General features: G+C 46.0%; 1 protein-coding gene across 3 annotated transcripts; it reads right to left on the bottom strand.

The window, feature by feature from the left end:
- Window positions 1-321: 321 nt before the first annotated feature.
- On the bottom strand, window positions 322-16833 carry bin1a (bridging integrator 1a). 3 transcript variants are annotated; one of them, XM_018726097.2, is made up of 19 exons: window positions 16609-16833; window positions 9933-10013; window positions 9569-9623; window positions 9282-9376; window positions 8678-8773; window positions 8482-8589; window positions 7804-7896; window positions 7112-7197; window positions 6948-7023; window positions 6803-6846; window positions 6433-6477; window positions 5588-5663; window positions 4878-5006; window positions 4389-4481; window positions 3762-3785; window positions 2616-2660; window positions 2276-2371; window positions 1692-1793; window positions 322-1583 (listed from the first exon to the last, which is right to left on the bottom strand). In XM_018726097.2, the coding sequence occupies exons 1-19, from the start codon at window positions 16687-16689 to the stop codon at window positions 1482-1484; spliced, it is 1527 nt and encodes a 508-aa protein (XP_018581613.1). In that variant the 5' UTR covers window positions 16690-16833; the 3' UTR covers window positions 322-1481. The 3 variants fall into 3 exon arrangements, with proteins under 3 accessions (XP_018581613.1, XP_018581620.1, XP_018581628.1); XM_018726104.2 differs by lacking the exon at window positions 6433-6477; XM_018726112.2 differs by lacking the exons at window positions 3762-3785; window positions 4389-4481; window positions 4878-5006.
- Window positions 16834-20190: the final 3357 nt, after the last annotated feature.

Below are 20190 nucleotides of genomic sequence, written 5' to 3'. Positions count from 1 at the left end.
AACACACAGCATCTCACAGCGCAGATGTTCCAGTGTTTCAGGAAAGGGAGCATCCTGGTGCCACAAAGGGATTCAGACGACGATCCACTGAGGCCACTAGCGATACAACGTCAGTATTAAACAAGTCCTTTTTATTTCAAGAACACATGAGAAATAACTCTGCACTGTCTGATGAACATTACGAACCAGCATTCCAATCGGGATCTACCTCTAAAGGGGAATTAGTGAGATGAACGGACAGGATCTGTAACCAACGGACGCAATATCAGTCGGAATCCTGGCTTTCACAGCCCCGAAAGAGGATCAGTCCTCGGGGGGGGGGGGGGGGGGAATCACTGGAAACAAAAGAATGGATTTCACAGTAAAGCAGCAGCTGTGGGTTCTTTCCAGAGAAAAATGTCTTCCATTTTCTACAAGTTTCCAGCAGACATATCTGTGTAACATATGTCTGATTTCAGGGAGTGTGTGAAGCGAGGGGTGGGGGGGAAAAAAAAAAAAAAAAACACCGGCAAGCTGGGGTCCAGTAGGAGTCAACAGGTACAGGTACACCTGAGCGCAGTGGTGGAGGTGGTTGGGTGTTTGATCCCATCTCTTTTCGGGAGCAAAAATGAAAAATTCAACAGCGCATGTGTTTTGTACACAGTGAAGAGGCATGTCCCTCAGTCAGTCCCCACGTCAGGAGAGAACCACTCAGATATTCCCTTTAACAAGTAGGCATGTCACTTTTTTTTTTTTTTTTAATTAATGTTTAGCCAAATTTGTTAATCTGGTATTCAATTTCAGAATGCATTCTATGGACGAGTGACTTCTAATGCTTTAATAATCAATTACAACCAGACTTTGGAAACTAGACACCTGTTGCACTAAGACCTTTTACCAGCTGCCCCCTTTTAAATTCAACTAATTTTTTGAGAAAACATTTGCTAATAAGTTTTTACAAAGCTCATCTCCAGTTAATTTTTAACAAACTAAAAGTCTTGTTCGATCTACTAAGGACATTTCCATTTTTGTGTTAGATGGACTTTCAGTTTGACGACCACAGCAGCGGAACCAGCTACACCAAAACTGGGGCAATAAGCAGAACCCAAGGAATCTGCTGTCTTGTCCAAATTCCGCAGGGGGCAGTCAGTGTTACTGACATTTACTTTCGACATCTATTTATTTAGGAGATGCTGTTCTCCAAAGTGACGTACAATGATTATAGTGGGGGTGTGAACCCAACCCTAAACAACCGGTAAAAAAGCTGTGCCTTTTCGACCTTCCTGTGGACAAATTAAAAAAAACAACAAACAAGAACACAAATCAACCTGAGTGCACAATTACAAACCTGCCATCACATTTTAACACACATGGGAAAATGCTTTGCCATGACTCCAACTGATGCACGTATGGTGTCCCCCGTCCAGTTTCCTGGGAGCACTGTGGGGGGTGGGGTGGGTGGCAGCAGCAGAGGAGCAGGGAGGAGGGTGGGAGGTCCCCACTCACAGACGCTGGGTGAAGTTTTCTGGGAACACTCCTTTGGCCTTGAGGTCCTTGTTCTCAAGCCAGTAGGACTCCTTCACAGCCATCTGCCAGCCTTCATCCTGCGAACAGGCAGCTGAGGGTGAATGGACACACAGCCGCACCTTGGTGGGACACGCACGTTTGCAGCAATCCCCGCACTCAGGGCTGGTGGCCACACCAACACCAACCTGTTCCTCGGGCTTGTCGAAGGTCACGACCAGCAGCACCTCCCCGCTCTTCAGTTCCAGCTCATCTGCGTCACTGGCTGTGTATTCGTGCATCACCACCACCTTGGTCATACATTCACACAAACAAATGTGGTTTACATCCCACCGTAAAGACAAAATCGTACACATGGACATTTCATTAGCGGACACAGTGTCCAAGTTAACTTACAATGATAGGTTTGTAGACTGTGCCTCTTACAGTGATTTACCCATTTACAGGACAGTCAATATGGGAGACCTACTTCCTATCACACTGACAATCGAAACCAATCACAGCTTAATGATCACAGATTAATGTAAAGCCAATATCATAACTAAAACAGCAGGTTCAGTAGTGCCATTATTAATTTTTTTAGTTGACACTTTTCTCCATCACAGTTTACAGTGCTACTTGCAATTAAAATACTCAATCATTTTTAATCTATCAATTCATGGCAAGTCCCTCAGTCAAGGGTACTACTGCGACAAGTGTGATTTGAACCTGTGACTTTGTGATTGCAAGGCGAGGACTAACCACCACAGTACCTGCTGCCTACATTACTCACTTTATAGAGGAATCCCGGGGGCATCTCTGCATCTTCTGTGGAGCCGTTGGTCGTCTCTGGCAAAGTCTCAGCTGGCTGGCTGGGAGCAGCAGCATCCTGAGCAGATCAGACAAATATGTATGTAAGAACCGAAGAGCTAATGAACTTTGAGTAACAAAAAGAATTGTGTCTCAGATCACACTGCGGTAAAGTAACACTGACTGATGACTGCTCTAGGTATAACACAGCAGTCGGACTGTCATCGTCAAACATCTCAATGTTATTTTTCTTTCGCATTTACATGGCTGTATTTATATATTTATATGTATGTGTGTGTGTGTGTGTGGACACAGTGACTTACAGACTCTGTTTCCGCTGTTTGCGCAGCAGTTTCAGTGCCATCAGCCTGTAATGAGAAAGCAGGAAGAAAGGAACAGAGCTTTCAGGTGCCGTTGTTGTACCTGGAACACATCTGAGTGTACACACACGCACACACAGTCACGCAAACCTGCTTGTTCACGGATGATAACTTCGGGAGTTTGGTGGTGGGACTATGAGGGACCAACAACTAAAAGTTGCCCCTGGGCAACATTTTGCACATACTGTATCTTCATGAGGCCCAGAAGAAAACTTTTTTGGATATGTGAAAGCCATACAATATTACCTCTGTAAGGCACATTCAAACTCAGAATTGAAGGAATTACACTGTGGAATATATGCTTAAAAATATATGTCCTCTGGAGTGGACAAAAATGCAATGCTAGGTCTGAGGTGGACACAGGAATTTGGTTCCTCCTCCTTCCTTCTTTCCTTTACCTGCTCCCTTGATTTATCTCATGATTTCTTAGCACAAGGGAGTCCAACGTGCAGCTCGCCATTTCAAACACTGCAGCTCGCAAGATCATTCGTAAAATTATCCTATACTCATGATAAACACTACAAATTCTGTGTAAGGTATAGTTAGACACACAAACACACACTGCACCTAAAGAAAATACAACAATCATTTTTGAAATAATATCAGTATGTCACTATGATTTTTTTTTTTTTTTTTTTTTACATGTGGTCCTCGGACCTGTTTGCAATAGTGATTGCGGCCCTAGGTAGAAAAATTTTAGACGCCCCTTTCTTAGCTGGTACCGTCTCTTTGTGTAAACACCACTAGAAACAATGATGTCCAAAAGAAAGAAGTGACCATTGGAAGTGAACCTCCAGACAAAAGACTTATTTCTCCATAGTTGGATACCATACAATGTACATGGGTGCAAGAGTACAGGGTGGTACAAGGGTGGGTACAAGGGTGGGTACAGGTGTCAGATTGGATATGGGCGACACGTGCCCTTCAGATGCCCCCGTCCCTCTATACCTGGTAAAGTACAATGCAAAGGGCTCGGAGGGCCAGGGAGCACCACGTCAGGACAGGTTCGACCACAGCAGCATAGAGGAGAAGACTGAGAATCTCATGAGTCCAGCATATTTAATGACCAAAGGAAAACAAGAAACTTACTTCCCATGGGTCCCACGACCCCGCCTTCCGTGAGGCAATGCGAATGAGACATTGACAGGTTAATGTCAGGGGGAGTGACATGTTACCATAGCAACGATGTCAATAACGCATCTCAACTAGATGTTTTCATTTCCGATTCCTTAACTGCGATTCTATCCGACAAGTTTATTTCAACTGTAAAGGGCTCTTCTACAGTTGGAGATATAATAATAGATTTTTGAGGTCACATAGAACAAGGAAGCAAACACAGTCGCAGATCAGAAGTTTGATCAATGGTTTGCACAGCTGAAACATCATGGGGGGTTGCAGTCTTGAGACAGACATTTAGCCTCAGCTGAAGGGTTCAATAACTGGCGTTAGAAACGGTGAGAAAGTACAAACAGCCTAAGTTTTGTAAGCAGCTTTTAGTGTGATGCTTTAGATAAGTAAACTTTCATTAACAGAAGATGTGAGCAACACACACAACAGATTTGGGGCCCTGAGACCCTGGAGCTTGGACCTCTGCATTTGGCTCTGCAACAGCCAGTCTGACTGTAGACTGAAGACTCCCGACCTACTCGTGACCTGCTCCTGACCGCCTCGACCACCTGCATGGTCATCTGGAGGTCATCCAGAGCAGAAACCCACCTGGGGTGCCACATGTGTGGCCGGAGCGCTGGAGGTGGACTGCAGCGCATCAAAGTCCATATCGAGAAGACTGCCCCCTGCAGGGGCCTCAAACTGTCATTACAGAGAGACAAGCAAAGCAATTCAACGGTGGATTTGCTGAACCGTAGACCTTCAGGCCATAGCTGGGAGGAAATGAAGGAGGTGTGGCCAAAGGGAATAATGGTAATCGCCTTCATGAAGTTGTCCAGAATGGGTTTTTATGAAATAGTCTTTGTTTGAGAAAACGGTGAATTTGACTATTTAAATGAAGTCCTGCTAATCATGCAATTATTAATACCAATATTGATAGATTAAATGTGTGCAGTTACTGTTTTAGGAGAATGATATGAGGAGGGAGTAAAAGAAGGTGGAAGTGAGGTGATGTTATGGGAATGAAGATGCACACAGGGGTGATGGGGGTGATATGCGAACTGCTGTGAGAGCAAGAAGTTTTTTTGACCGTCTGACCTGCGAAGGGGACGAAACGTTTATTTCAGGCACGAATGCATCGTCAAACAGGTTGATGATGTTTTCCGGTTTGAGGTCTTTGGACGGGGTGACCTTTGGTGGTGGGGGCAATGGAGGCCCTGGCTTCAGCTGCAGAGTCGCGTGCACGCATGCGCACACGCGCACGCACACACACACACACACACACACACACACACACACACACACACACACACAGAGGTTTTGATGTCAGCCACGAGAGAGAGAGAGAGCAACACGGCGTGTGGTTAACACAACACGGTTATTGACATGGTGCTGAGACAAAGGGCTATCCTTCCTGTAATATCATTTCTGACTTAAAGCTCTGGCCTGGGTCTTGCTGCTGTAAGGAGTGGTGGTGTATGCATTCCAGCCACACATGCATGGGTCAGGCTTTGCCAAAAAAAGACACCAGCACCTTGTGGCAGACAGCACATATGTGATTCAGATTTAACCACACTCCCATCTGGGTTCCACGCCAACTGATGCTGCAAAGCTCTGCTTCCACTTCGAGGTAAGAAAATTTGATGCTCAACTTGATGCTCTTTACTGGACAAAAATGGCCACAGGGTGTATATGTCATGACAAAAACAAATCCCCAAACTCCCAGTCCTCAGAACACGCAAAGTACCACCGCATCCCTTTACTGACGGGGTACCACCCACTCACAGCAACCCTTTCTTAGACTCTACCTTAGATGGAGACTTGGGAATGGCGGGAGCGCCGGTCCCCCCAGGAGTAAGCGCATTGTTGGTTCCACCTGTGTTGCTGCAGAAGAAAAAGGACAAAGAGGAGTAACATTTGACATGGAAGCGGCCGGCATGGAGTCAGGTGTCTAAACCAGGTGTTGATTTCTACCACTAGGGGCAGCACCGATCATTACTAAACCCCTGTTTCAGATACAGTGGGGAGAAGACTGAGACCCTCTGGACTAGCAGGTGTAAGACAAGTCAGCATGAGTCTTTTGTCTGCCTATGGATCCTGTAAGCTCACTTCCCTACTTCTGCCAACACATGTCAACAAATGGATGTACTGTGGACACGCATGTGATCATGCTAATTCTCCGTGGACATACGTGCGGCCATGCAGTCTTACCGCCACCATGCACGATGCAGTGCACACTGTGTGTTATTAGGCAGTTTACCCCAACGCTGCCACAGCGTAGTCAATTCAGCCTGCACAGGGCTCTCACCATGCAAATGCATTCTGTTAGCACAGCCGTTTACTGCAGCAGCTACAGCTACCTCAGCCCACTAGAGCAGAATCTCACTCATCACAGTCAGATTTCTCTGACCAGACCCCAGGATGTTGGCATAACCATGTGCTCCCAGAGCTCGTACCCTTTGCCTGCGCATCATATTCTAATGTCACAATCCTAGCCACAAACACCTCCTAAATGCCAACGTGCTCTTCAGCATGCAGGCAAAAAAAAATTTGATTCCCCCTGCCCTCCAGAGGCTATCTAAACACGCCCACTTCCCGCCGCACCATGAGCATCTGTCAGACTGTGGCAAGCACTTCCTTTCCAGAAAGTTACCTCTTCACCGCAGCTGCTGTCTTCTGACTCACTTTACCTGCCTTTCTGTGGGTGGGGGAAGGTGAGGCAGGGGGAAGGGGTGGGGGGTGTTTATTCTAAAACATAATTCGCCAACTTACAATCAAAAACAAAAACAGGGATGACCGTCCCAGAAGGCAGTACAATACACATCATATCACTGTAACCAAATGTGGAGAGCTGCTGGTAGAGAAACATGTCAAAATGAGGACAATATGTGGTTACGTGGTTTTGGTTGGTTCAAAAACATAAGTGTACATGCTGTAGTGTTGCGGGTTACAAATGTACATGGCAAAGACTGAACAGAGCTACAAGGATTGGGTTTATTACAGCGGGCCACTCAAACACTTACTGTTCCTCCAGTTTGTCCAACACGTCATTGAGGTTTAGGCTCAGCTGTAGATGGAGAGACGGAGAGGTGAACGTGAGCGGTTGCAATAAAGGAGAACAACCAGACCATGAATGTGAGAACACTGAACTCTGAGGTGAGGTCTCACCTTCCCCATTTCCCTGTGAAACTTCTCCTCTAGCCCTGCCACGCTCTGGAAGGTGTTGACGTAGAAGCCGACGCGGCTGTGCCGAGAGAGGGGAAACGCATGTCACAGGGTGGCGATCTGAAAGTTCCCGGAACTCCGCGTCCAACTTGCCTGGTTGGCCTCACCTGTTCCATAGGGATGGAAGCTCCTCTTGTAGGTCCTCGTTGATCTCGTCAAATACCTTCTGAGCTCTTCCTAATTCTTCCTCAGCCTGGACATGGTCCATTCAAAAGCAGCCACCCACACACGAACGTGAATATGCGTGCAGCGGGCGTAACCCGAAAATGAAAGGCAAGCCAGAACAGAACTTTCAGATGTCGCTGCATTCGTTTTATTATTGATCCCAAATCTGCAACTAATCATGTTATACCTCCATCATTTCAAATTCAGCGAGTCCAACAATTCCAATGCACCCTCACACAATGACTATGTCGGCAAAATGGCAATGCACACCACAAACAACACTGAAGCAGAACATTCAGTAACACACCACAGACATGTGGAATGCATGGGCCCAATGGGGGGCAAACAGAACAGCAGTCGCCAAGGGAAACAGGCCTCATTGTGGTTCAGGAACAAAGGAAACAAAACAGACGGATCAGCTGGAGCAACCAAAACAAACAACGAAAAGGAGCGCTCACTTTTTAGATTTAAGGGAGAATTGGGGAGAATCCCGAGATGACGGTGGAGAGTACGGTTTGGGGGTTTTCTGAGGCACATGCAGATGCAAGGCATCAGGGTGGAGGGTGCAGCAGCCACATGCTGAGGGAGGTGGGCAGGGGGTTGGGTGGGGGGTAGGGTCTTGTTTCACGTTCACCTGACTTCTGGACAGGTTAGTTTGAGCGACATGGTGCGCTGACAGTATCCCCTGCGCCCAGCCCGGTGCTGCCTTTTCCAGGAGAGAGACCGGCTGGTCGTGCACAGGGGCAGGGAAAGAGAGAGAGCGTTGAGAGGCACAGCCGCAGTTACCATACACACGTCAGACAGACGTACAGACAGAGAGGCAGACAGACAAACAGACAGACAGTTCTCGTTTGCAGTGTTATAACCTAATGCACACAAACATGTGATGGCTCTTCCCTGGCAAAAGTGAGAGCTCCACATTAAGAAAACACACAATTTTAACTCTACCGGTAGCATAACTGGAAAATAGTAAAAGCTGATAAACATAACATTTTCATATATACTCCTTAAGATTCCTTAGATTACACAATTTAAAATGCCTTTTTACCCAAGTCTCCTTTCCTGGGTTACTATCTTATAAGGATAGCTTCCATATTACGGCCTCATAAGGTTAGCAACAGACACACACAGTCACTCACTCAGTTTAGTGTGCCAGTGTTCACTGTTCGTGTGTCTCTGCAGCTGCTGATTAATTACCCACTCAGGCCCACAGTTACCCTGTCAGTGCCAACACCACGCGACTCTCCGCCCCCCACGGCTGCGACACTGGAGCAGTCAGTGCACCTGCCGAGTGCGCCCGCACTTCCGTTACCTTGGCAACCTTGACATCATCCTTCTTCTTGCCCTTCTGCAGAGAGGCGTAGTGGTGGCGTGCGCTATCGTAGTCCACCAGCTTCCTGTCCCGCTTTGCAATGCGTGCCTGTGGATGCAGAGTGACCGCACAGCTCAACGAGGCAGAAAGGGTCACAGAGTGGGGGCGGAGCCCAGGGCAGCTGTGCCACTCCTACCTTGATATCTGGGAACTGCCCCAGGTATGTATCCATGGAGATCAAGGCATGGTCCACCAGCTTCTGATGGAAGTCTGTCCACAGCAGGTCAGTGTCCTACAAACCCAACACAGTGAACTGCACCGCCACTGTATACACACACGCACGCGCGCACACACACACACCTTAAACCAAACAAATACACTATCTCTCACAAACGAACAGAAACATCCACAAAAACCAAACCTTTTCTAATGTAGCACATATAACCAAAAAGTAGCTACTATATTCGGCTCCTCTGGGACAGTGTCCAACTCCTTCTACAACATGTCCTTCAGAGTGAAATGAACAGAGTGAAGGATGAGAAGCACAAAGGGAAGAGTGACATGAGGAGAACATTATGCTTCTATGCATATGTCAGTATGTAATATGTGTTTGTGCAAAAATGGACAGAAATGACATGAACGAATCAGAAGGTGGAGATCAAGATCAGTAAAAAATAAAGAGGAAGACTATTTAGATTCTAACATGGACATTTAAGGACAACAAAAATGTACGTACATAGAGTGTAATATTCTGCAAGAATGACACACTCCTTAGGCTAAGGGCCCCTCGTATTGCATACCTCTGCAATGGAGTTCACCTCATCCTTGCCGTACCACTCCATCTCGTACATATCCACCAGGCACTCCTGGAGGCGCTTGGATGACTCGTGCATTGCTGTAAGGAAAGGACAAGTGAGGGAACTAACTGCAAGAGCTTAACACTGTAATGATGGAGCACAGGTGTTGGAAAAGGACGAACATCCCAGGATTGAGGTACAAAGACAGAGTTGGGGAGAAAGCACTGCAGACAGGTTATTACAGAGACAGGTAAGATGATAGATAGGGATGTGGGAAAAAGCACCCCTACCTTTTACAGCTGCCAGGTAGGCTCTCAGATCCCTCTGGAGTTTGGTACCCTCTGCCTGGAGACAGGAAACACGAGATTACCCTTATATTAAGGAAAGGAGTATGGCAAATGGAAAAGGTCCATGGATCAGAGAGTGCCAAGACAGGTGGCAGCAGGACACAGCCAAAGAGAGAGCAGTTGGACAGTAAACTGGAGGATGTGGATAGGATGGGAATTAATGCAGAGGGATCATTAGAGGACAGATGAAAGCATCACAGAAAGTCATAGGTGCACTAGATGAAATGGGGGAAGCTAGAGTAATGCTGAATGACTCCAGCGTGTTCAGGTGCGGTAAGAAGACGCACTTTCGAAAGCCTGGTCTCACCAGCTGCTTGTGGAAGTTTGTCACCCATTCCTCGAATGCGGCATCCTTCGTCTCGTCGGCTTTGCCCAGCTTCTGAAGAACCTGTACCATGACAAATACCAAGGGGCACACTGGTAAAACTGCCGCGTGACACCTCTGATAAGCTGTGTGTGAACAAACAAGGCCGGGACACTCCTCCAAGCATGATGCATCGCCTCACGAAAGCTGCATCCTGCAGAGCGAGAAGAAGTGGGTGGCTCACAGTACACATATATGGGATGAGTTGTGTGTGTCTGTTTGCTTTCCTTCACTTGGTGTGAGCATCATGCTCTGAGGAGGACATCTAAAACTGGATACCTGGCAACTAAATTGGGGAAAAGGGCAAAATTAACTAGAGTATTATGATAATTTCAGTGGAAATGATATATTTACTCTGGATGGTTACTTATTCACTTCACAGACAGCGCAGCGCAAAGCAGTGTGCCTCTGAGTGACCTGTCCGCTGTGTACTTTATACCACAGTTCAACAAAGTGAGCCTCAAATAGTACAAGTCTAGACAAGAGGACAGTTTCAGAATGAACTAGTCATATAAAATAAGCAATGGAACAAGAAATGAAAATGAAAAGCTTTATTAGAATCTGTATTCTGGGTGGTGAAATGCAGCTACATTTACTGGTACATAACGGTACAATACCTCAATGACTTAACTGTTGACACACACAATGCTCATGTTATATAGAGTCTTTGCACAGAAGTCTTTGCATAATATTTACAGTATGCTGGGTGTCATAGGCAGCCTGTGGAGAGAGGATTTGAAATTTGTTACTGCAGGTGCAGAGGCTTTATCTAGATGGCTGTGGATCATAAGAGGTGCGCTGTGGGTTCAGGGTAGCGCAACATGGACACAGGCTGGGCTCTGTGGCCTTACCCACCCTGCATGGATGGGGATGATGCTCACAGACCAGAAACACCCAGTTACCCCTCGTTATCGTAAAACATGGGATTTAAAACATAAAAAGTCAACATTCTTACTTAGGGGTAAAGAGGAGCCACAAGTACAGCTTCTTCTGCTAATGATCATCCTCAGTAGTGACATGCAGGGACCATAGCTACTCTCACTTGAACTGAACATTGAGTTTCAACAGGCATCTTAGCTTACAAAGGGTAACATTATTAAAAAGTAGAGACCACTTGATGGTGTAAGATGATTGAAACAAATGTGACTAATGCATTTACTCTAATAAAATTAGATTTAGAAATCAAAGGGAAACACACACACACACATTTGCAGAACCGCTTGTCCCATACGGGGTCACGGGGAACCGGAGCCTACCCGGCAACACAGGGCGTAAGGCCGGAGGGGGAGGGGACACACCCAGGACGGGACGCCAGTCCGTCGCAAGGTACCCCAAGCGGGACTCAAACCCCAGACCCACTGAACAGCAGGACTGCGGCCCAACCCACTGCGCCACCGCACCCCCTCAAAGGGAAACATGTATTTTCAAAAAAAGATTAGTTTACATTTCACTTAGGAATCTCTTCCTTCAAACATCTGTCTGTCTTCATTATTTGCATTTTACGCTGTCCTGTTGGGGGGGGGGGGGGGGGGGGGGGGTGGGATTATATGTGGTTTTGTGTCTTCCACTGACATTACGTCCTCTGATGTACTTCATGATGACAACCATGTTGTCAGCAACAAGACTGCTGCACATGAAGACCATTCATGGAAACACCAAAACTAAGATGTTAAAGAAAACTTCTGTTTTCTCATGGTCTTCACTGCACGCAGATTTAAAAAAATGTACAACTAGAAGGATATGGTAGACTTGATATGATTACTAGGCAGTCTTAATCTACGGACAAGTGATTGTGCAAAATGGACCATTCTTGTGTCAATGAAACACTTTTGTGATGAGGAATCGAAACTGAACAACCATGCCAGAATCCAAATGCAAAGAGGCTGGAAAGAGGAAGACAAGGAGGGAAAGAAGCTTCGGGTCTGGCAGGATGCTCACCACCGAGTTTATTTATGACCCCTGAGGAAAGATGTGGTGTCAGCCTTGTCAATTTATTAGTCCATTTCTTCAGCGATAATGCCAATTACCATCAAATTTAATCAGTCCTACAACTGTGAGGTTTTGGCCGACAGTAGGCCTGAGCGCGATACCCGAGTGAACAGCTCAAGTTTCTTGCCGGATGTGGCAAACTTTATAGATATAATTTATTGAACTGGAAGTTAAATATTTGAATTTGATTGGCATACACACTTCCTTTCAAATGAGATATCGAGCACTCTGTGGTTGCTGACGTTTCACTTCTTCATTCTTCTATGGCAGAGAAGAAGTAATGCAGAGAGGAACTAGCAGCTCTGCATGTTTAACAATGACAGGGCCCCTTTTGGAAAGACCATGGTAAAGCAGTGAAGCAATCTAGAAAGTTCTTTTTACTTGTTTAATTCTTACAAATAAAGGGTACCAGTAAGCTCCTAGGATGTGAGAAGATTTGCATCTTCTCGCCACGTTCATCCGAGTGTGCTTCTGGTGCTCCAGTCTCCACCCACAGTCCCAAGACACATGTTTTAAGTAAACTGATGGCTTTAAATTGCCCTTTGTGTGTATGTGTAACTTAATGAGTATGTGAGACTACCCTGCCTCACACTATGTCTCCAGGATAGGTTCTTCAACCCTGCACTGTACAAGTACTAATTGATAATGGGTGGATGGATAGATGGTTTCCATAAAGAAAAGTGTTTCACTAATCAATAGTATTTGTCCCTCTGTGTTTACGATCTGGTCACAAACCAAGTTTCTCTCAGCCATCAAGCCGGATGTGTGACATATCAAGTGTATGTGACAGTTTAACACAAGCACAGCACCCACAGGTTCTAAATGAATAATTCAGACCAGGCTTAACCTGATGTTTAAAGCAATTCTTTATCCAAAAGCCCAAACAAGCCTCCCAGATCATCAACTATTCATAGAGTATGTCAGACTGTACTCATCAGCTCAATTCTGCCCAGGAGACTGTCACTGAAGACAGCCAGTGAGGGGGCATCAATAAAGACCATGGAGCCAATGCACAAAAGTCAATTTACATTGACATTTATTCACTTAGACGCTTTTGTCCAAAGCGACTTACAACGGATACTGTGTAGTGTTACTAGACACACCTTATTCACCAAGGTGACTACATTGCTAGATTAACCGCTTGTAAGTAGTGTCTCTTCTATACATCAGTGAAACACACTCACTGCGTGACACTCACACACTATGGGGGAACCTGAACAGCATGTCTTTGGACTGTGGGAGGAAACCGGAGCACCCAGAGGAAACCCACGCAGACACGGGGAGAACATGCAAACTCCACAAAGTCAATCTTTGCTTCCAGCTTTTGCTGGGTCAAAATCAAAGCTATGATCAAAGTAAAGGATTCCAATGACAGAGGAGACCAGCGGTGGACATTGGTGCCCTGATCACACATTACATGGGGTATAGAAACTGGTCTTTCCAGTCTTTCTTCAACAGCGACACCCCACACCTATTTACATAATTATTTATAGTCCAAGAGTTGACATTCAAAGTCAAGACAGCTGAAAAGATGGGAAACAAATTGTTGCAATGCCCTGTTTTGTTTTAACAGATCTTTTAACATTTTCACTCCAGGCCACTACCCTTGGAACTAGAATAATGCAGGAAAGGCAGAGAGAGCACGGGAGCAAAGGCTGGTGGATTTGCACAAAGACCCAGGGTTAGGACTTTGCACGCTGAAGTGTGTATGCAAGGCCTGCAGCCAAAACCGTGCAGGATTAAGGGCTAAAACAAAGAGGTGTAGGGGGTCTCTGGAGGCACCTTTGCAGTCACATTCTCAGGAATCACAGGTTATGATATTCTGTACAATAATACACAGGGCAGTATATGATAAGTACACCTTTATTCCATTAATATGCAGATACTTATATGCTAAGCATTTTAGACGGGTCAGAAGTTTACAAAGCTGAACACTGAAGCCATTGTAGTGTGTTTCCTAATTGGGCATCAGAAATTCCCTATAAAATATACGCAGATACTAAAAAAGCAAAACTGACACGGATATACATTTGTGACACAGAACTCAGTGCCTAATACCGGATAATGAAATCACAGCTCATCAAGACAAGGTTATCAAGTAAGAAGCATTGAGGAAAGGCAGACCTTTAGCCTTGACTGGCAACATACAAAGGGATCAGATTATAGTGGCTAGACTTGGCAGGGTGCTCCATGTCAGCTCTAGTCCAGATATTGTTCACATTTTAGAGAACTCAAGCACTTTTAGGGACACACAATCCTACTATACTTCTAGTGGTACACAGCTGACCAGGGAGGAAACCTCTGCTGCCATCACAGTTTAAGCAGGTTTCTGGGGAACCCTAGGGTGCAAACATGACACAGGGTGTGACACTGGGCACTGTGGCACAGCGAGTAGTGCTGCTGTCTCATGGTGCATGGGTGGTGCCAGAGGATGTGGGTTTGATCAGCGCTCAGTCTGTGTGGAATTTAAATGTTCTCCCTGTGTCTGCATGGGTTTCCACAGGGTGCTCTGGTTTCCTCCCACAATCCAAAGACATGCTGTTTGGGTTCACCCATAGTGTGTGAGTGACATAGAGAGTGTGTTCCACTGCTGTATGGATGAGAGACCCATTGTAAGTAGTGTATCTAGCAGTGTAAGTCACCTTGGTGAAGAAGGAGTGGGCTGATAACACTACATAGTTTTCAGTGGAGGAGAAAAGCATTTGCTAAATAAACTAACGTAAACATTGTCACTTCCTCTTCATGTCAGACAGACTGACAGATGCTAGCACCCTCTTGACTCAAATCCTTGTTGAAGGCCCTGGTGTTTCCTTGCCTATAAGATTCATTTGGATCACACAGAGCAGTTCTGTGCATTGTCTTCTTGGCCAGAGAGCCACGCAGCCACAACTGGTTCACTCCTCCCTCATAACGGCTGCAGGATGCAATCTCTGCTGTTCCACTAGAACATCCTTAACCTCCCAACCACAGGCTTCCATTAAACAAACGGATGTTTTAAATTAATGGTTGTGGTCACCATTCCTTATATTCCTCGGGGTTGAGCAATTAAGGCTGATCTAACCAAAGCGGATTTCCTGTACGTCTGGCTAAGCTCTGTTTCTCTACAGTTGAACAGTACTTCATTTGTGACTGACTGATATTTTCAAATGATCACAGTTTAAATTTACATTCACATTTTGAGTTATTCTGCAGTATTCCCTGTGACTTTATCTTCTACGCCTTGGGAAAAAAAGTGTAGTTTTGCTGATTAAGCTACATTTACTCTTTCTGTACGTTGCTCAATGCTCCTCAGTGACTCGCATCCTGCTGTGACGTAACATGTTCCACTTGCAATTAAAAAGCACACTTTGTATTAGGGAATAAGTAACTAAGTAATGATACTGAAGAATTTGCATAGTGGGCTGATTTATGTGTAAACCTCCAGTGACATCTAGCAACCACAAATAAGTATAAATAGTCAATTTTGAGCTATTATCAATTCACCAAAGGCACAGGCGTTCAAGCACTAAGAAAATGGACATGGTTGGTAGCCCATCAGGATAAAACAAGAGGTGAGAAGCCTTGTAATGGAATAATAACACTGCAAACAGGACAGCAGCCAAAGAGACTTTCAGAACAGAAGTATAAGCAGGAAGGGAGACCATGGCAGAGGAAAGGGGTGGAGAGACTGTGCAGGAGGTGAAGGCGGAAGAAACTGGAAGATATTCCAAAGCAGCTCTGACAGCTTTCCGTTCTTTGAGTCATGGAGATGCAGTGATGCTGCGTGGTGCTTGGGTAAGGCAGCAGGAACGGCGTGCGGGGTAGGGCGATGCATCCAAACCCCCTCACGCACAAACACTCCCATTGGCCATCACCGGTCATTCACTCTGCCTTCCTCATCTGCGCACCAAAGCCCAGAAGATCCACGGATGTGCGGGAGTTCCCACATCTTAGTCCAGCCCTGTGTCCTTGGCAGTGAGGTGGGAGGCGGAGAGAAGGAACAGGGAAGGCCTTCAGAGGGGTTTCCCCCTTCCGACTCCGTCACGAAGGGTGCATCACCCTCCTTAACCCCTTCCTCACCTTACCAATAAAAACCAGATCGCATTATGATCAGTCATTCCCTCCAAACCCCCGGGAGCTCAAGGACCGCAGACCTGTGCTCACCTCTGACCACAACACCGGAGACCCCCTAAGGCTTAATCGCAGCACAAGTGGAGGTTTGTGCTTGTGTGGAGGTCAGTGCCAGGGTTGCACGGAAGAGGGATTTTAATCTCCTGGCAGGATTTCCATGTGCTGGGGGGTGATGACTGGATGGCACCCAACTGCTTCTGCAATGACGGAACCCTAAAACACGCAATGAGCCCATCCTTACAGGGCGTCACGCGCCACATCCCGGTCCTTATATTTACTCCAACATATTTGCATCGGAGCGCCAACAGAAACAGGAACCTTTATGTTATTATTGAAAATGACAGCAGCAGTACCGTGGTAATATTATATATTCGCTGTTTTCCGCATCACTTTTTTTCCTGTTATAATGCAGCCCTGAAAATAGCAGCGACGGCTTGACGTGTAATAACCGCGAGGCATCAGAAAAAAAAAAACAGCCGTTATTTCTCGTCACATCCCCCGCTCCTCCTCCTCCTCTTACCTTCTCCTGCGCTCGGGTGATTTTTTTCTGCATATTGCTGGCCAGTTTCCCGGCCGTGACCCCCTTACCCAGGTCTGCCATCTTCTCCCTTTGCAAAAATGTATAAAAAATGAGATGTTAAGGCGAAAGGAGCGACGAGGGAGGCGAACCGTCGAGGAGAAACACAAACAGGACAGAAGAGGGAGGACCCGGCGCGCGGCGAGCCTCCTTAAAGGGACACGGCGCCCTTTTCTGCGCGTCGCCTGCGATCCGTCGGCGCTCTTCCTGCGCTCTTCCTGCACGTTTCCTGGAGGGGGGTTTGCTGCGAAGCAACGAGAGCTGCCTTCTCAGGGAACACAATATAAGCCAATGTTCTGTGAACATGAGAGAAAATGCGACGGTCCCCGCTATATACGTCCCTTGGCAGGGACACGTGTCACCTTGTCCCCCTATAAAGACTCTTTAAAAGGGCAGAAGCGTCCCTGGAATCGCAGAAGGACCCAAATGTGTCACAGTGGGACACGTCGTTAGTAACTCGAAATCAAGGCAGCAGGTGGTATAGTGGTTAGACTCATAAATGCAACATCTGCAGTTCAAATTTCCACTCCTGTAGTGGTGCTAAGATACTGAGAACACACACACACACACACAGAGACTTTCTGAACTGCTTGTCCCATACAGGGTCACAGAGCCTACCCAGCAACACAAGGAATAAGGCCAGAGGGGGAGGGGATACACCCAGAACAGGATGCCAGTCCGTCACAAGGCACCCAAAGTGGGACTCGAACCCCAGACCTACTGGAGAGCAGGACCTGGACCAACCCACTGCACCACCATGCCCCCCATTGCCAAGAATTCAATTTCTCAATTCACTTTTTTGCATATAGTGACACCGAGCACTGAACAAAAGATCGGAGGCATAATACAAATAAAATGTTGGCCGTACATTAAACTACTACAATAAATTGATTCAATGAAGAAAATTGCCAAGCTGCATAAAATGATAAAGAGTGGTAAGTGGGTGGGTTGGACCACAGTCCTGCTGTCCGCTGGGTCTGGGGTTCAAGTCCCGTTTGGGGTACCTTGCGACGGACTGGCGTCCCATCCTGGGTGTGTCCTCCCCCCCTCCGGCCCTACGCCCTGTGTTGCCGGGTAGGCTCCGATTCCCCGTGACCCTGTTTGGGATGAGTGGTTCTGAAAGTGTGTGTGTGTGTGTGGTAAGTGGCTCAACATACAAATCTAACATTTTAAGCTGCTTTGGAGAGAAGTTCTGGGTAAATTCTCCTTCTTCTTCTTCTTATATTATTATTATTATTATTATTATTATTATTATTATAGGTTGCTTTGCTCAACTAAATAAATTAACATCTTACAAGACAAGGGTTTTATGTTTACAATGATTTGTCTTTGAGGGTTACAAGGCATTGGGGTGCAGTGGCACAGTGGGTTGGACCAGGTTCTGCTCTCTAGTAGGTCTGGGGTTCGAGTCCCGCTTGGGGTGCTTTGCGGCAGATTGGCGTCCTGTCCTGGGTGTGTCCCCTACCTCTCCGGCCTTATGCCCTGTGTTGCCCAGTAGGCTCCGGCTCCCTGCCACCCTGTATGGAGGGAGTGGTTCAGAGAATGTGTATGTGTACAAGGTGTGATTGGAGGAAAAGCTATATAGTACATCAAAATTAATGTATTTCCCTTGCAAAAAATAATTAGAAATATTTTAATATAATGTTGGCATTTTGATTTAAATAATTATGGCTTTAGAACCAGCTGATAAAGTCGTTTTGCAAAAAATCCTCTACCCTGGATCCTTAGTGAGAACATTTTCCATTATTGGAATAAAAAGCCATAAAAATAGGCCGCTGCATGTCTTTTGACAAAGAATTTTCTTAGTCAATAGTTTAGGCTAATAATAATAATAATAATAATAAAAATAATAGTGGTGGCGCAGTGGGTTTGACCGGGTCCTGCTCTCCGGTGGGTTTGGGCTTTGAGTCCTGCTTGGGGTGCCTTGTGACGGACTGCCATCCCATCCTGGTTGTCCCCCCTCCAACAACACGCCCTGTGTTGCCAGGTTAGGCTGCGGCCCGCAGTGGCCTCAGCCAATGTGTGGGTATGGGTATGTGTCTGTGTGTGTTGATAATAAAAATATAGAGGGAAAATGTCCATGAATTATTAATTAAATTTTTACTGGCATATCTTGTGAAACTGCACATACTTTGCAGCATGGAGGCACAGTGAGTAGCGCTGCTGTTGTGTAGTGCCTGGTTAGTGCAAGGGGATATTGGTTCGATCCCCGCTCAGTCTGTGTGGAGTTTGCATGTTCTCTCCATGTCTGCATGGGTTTCCTCCAGGTGCTCTGGTTTCCTCCCACACTCCAAAGACATGCTGTTCAGGTTCACCCATAGTGTGTGAGTGTCACAGAGAGAGTGTGTTCCACTGATGTATGGATGAGTGACCCAGTGTAAGTAATGTATCTTGCAGTGTAAGTCACCTTGGTGAATAAGGTGTGTGGGCTGATAACACTACATGGAGTTTGTTGGAAGTCACTTTGGAGAAAAGCATCTGCTAAGTAAATAAATGTAAATGGTATTGTAATTTAGGGTTTTTATGTACTATGCCTGTGGGAATATTTAGGGTGCCATTGCATTTGTTTGGTTTTGTGGTCATGCCTGATTTGCTGCCATACATGTGGTTTTGGGTCAGATTTAGGATGTTGATACACATTTTGACATGGGAGGTCAAATGTTTTATTTTTCCTGCTGGCGCCCTGTGCCCATGACCTCCCGTGAGTTCTTACTTCAGCAGTTGTGCACAGGATGCCACACCATTTTTATGAGTTTCAAAAGAAATTTTCTAAAGTAATCGTTTACACCCTGCCACCTGTGGATCTGCTGTGAACATCTCTTGCAGAACAAGTCTGGCAAAAATGATTCCAGATCTTTCTGGAACACATACGTCAGCCAAAGACAAGGCTACTGTAGCTCTTCTAATAAACTCTCCCACTTTGCACACTTTGCCTTTGCTAAGCTTTTTTTACCTGAGTGTCTGGGTCAGTCAGATAGAAACTTCAGACCAAATAATAAACTTCAGTAATCATCCATCCATCCATCCATTGTCAACAACCGCTCGACCCGAGCCGGAGCCTTACCTGGTGACACAAAAGGCGTAAGGCCAAAGGCGGAGGGTATACACCCAGGGCGGGACGCCAGTCCATCACAAGGCACCCAAAGCAGGGATCAAACCCCAGACCCACCACACAGGAGGCACTGGCTGAACCCACCACGCCCCCCACTTCAGTAATCAAGTGCTTATTATTATAATATATTTTAAGTTCTTGCAAACCATATTTGCCTCGGAGTTCATTATTAGTTCAGGCCTTCAGTTTCGTTGTTTCACACTGTTCGTTTACAAATGCACTTCCTTTTTTAATAACAACAGTATGCAGTATAAATAATATTATAGGTCTTTTTTTGTTTCCAGATATTAAATACTTTTGGTACCTAAGATGAGCCTTGTCCTTGTATTACCTAGGAGAGCTAAATGTCCAGATTAAAAATATGTGGATTTCACCAGTCTCTCGGTTAAAGTAATCCTCATTATAAGGAAGAC

Source organism: Scleropages formosus, chromosome 14 (assembly GCF_900964775.1).
Source record: "Scleropages formosus chromosome 14, fSclFor1.1, whole genome shotgun sequence".
NCBI lineage: Eukaryota > Metazoa > Chordata > Actinopteri > Osteoglossiformes > Osteoglossidae > Scleropages > Scleropages formosus.
Note: the sequence above shows the minus strand (reverse complement) of the source record. Positions and strands in the feature narration are given on the sequence as shown.

Bases quoted from the DNA above. Each gene is read 5' to 3' on its own strand.
- bin1a (XM_018726097.2), bottom strand. From the start codon at position 16,689: ATGGCAGACCTGGGTAAGGGGGTCACGGCCGGGAAACTGGCCAGCAAT. The intron at 10,014-16,608 runs GTAAGAGGAGGA...GTCATGGTACAG, and splicing joins TCACCCGAGCGCAGGAGAAG to GTTCTTCAGAAGCTGGGCAA. The intron at 6,478-6,802 runs GTAAGTGTTTGA...CCCCACCCACAG, and splicing joins TTGGACAAACTGGAGGAACA to AAAGGCAGGTAAAGTGAGTC.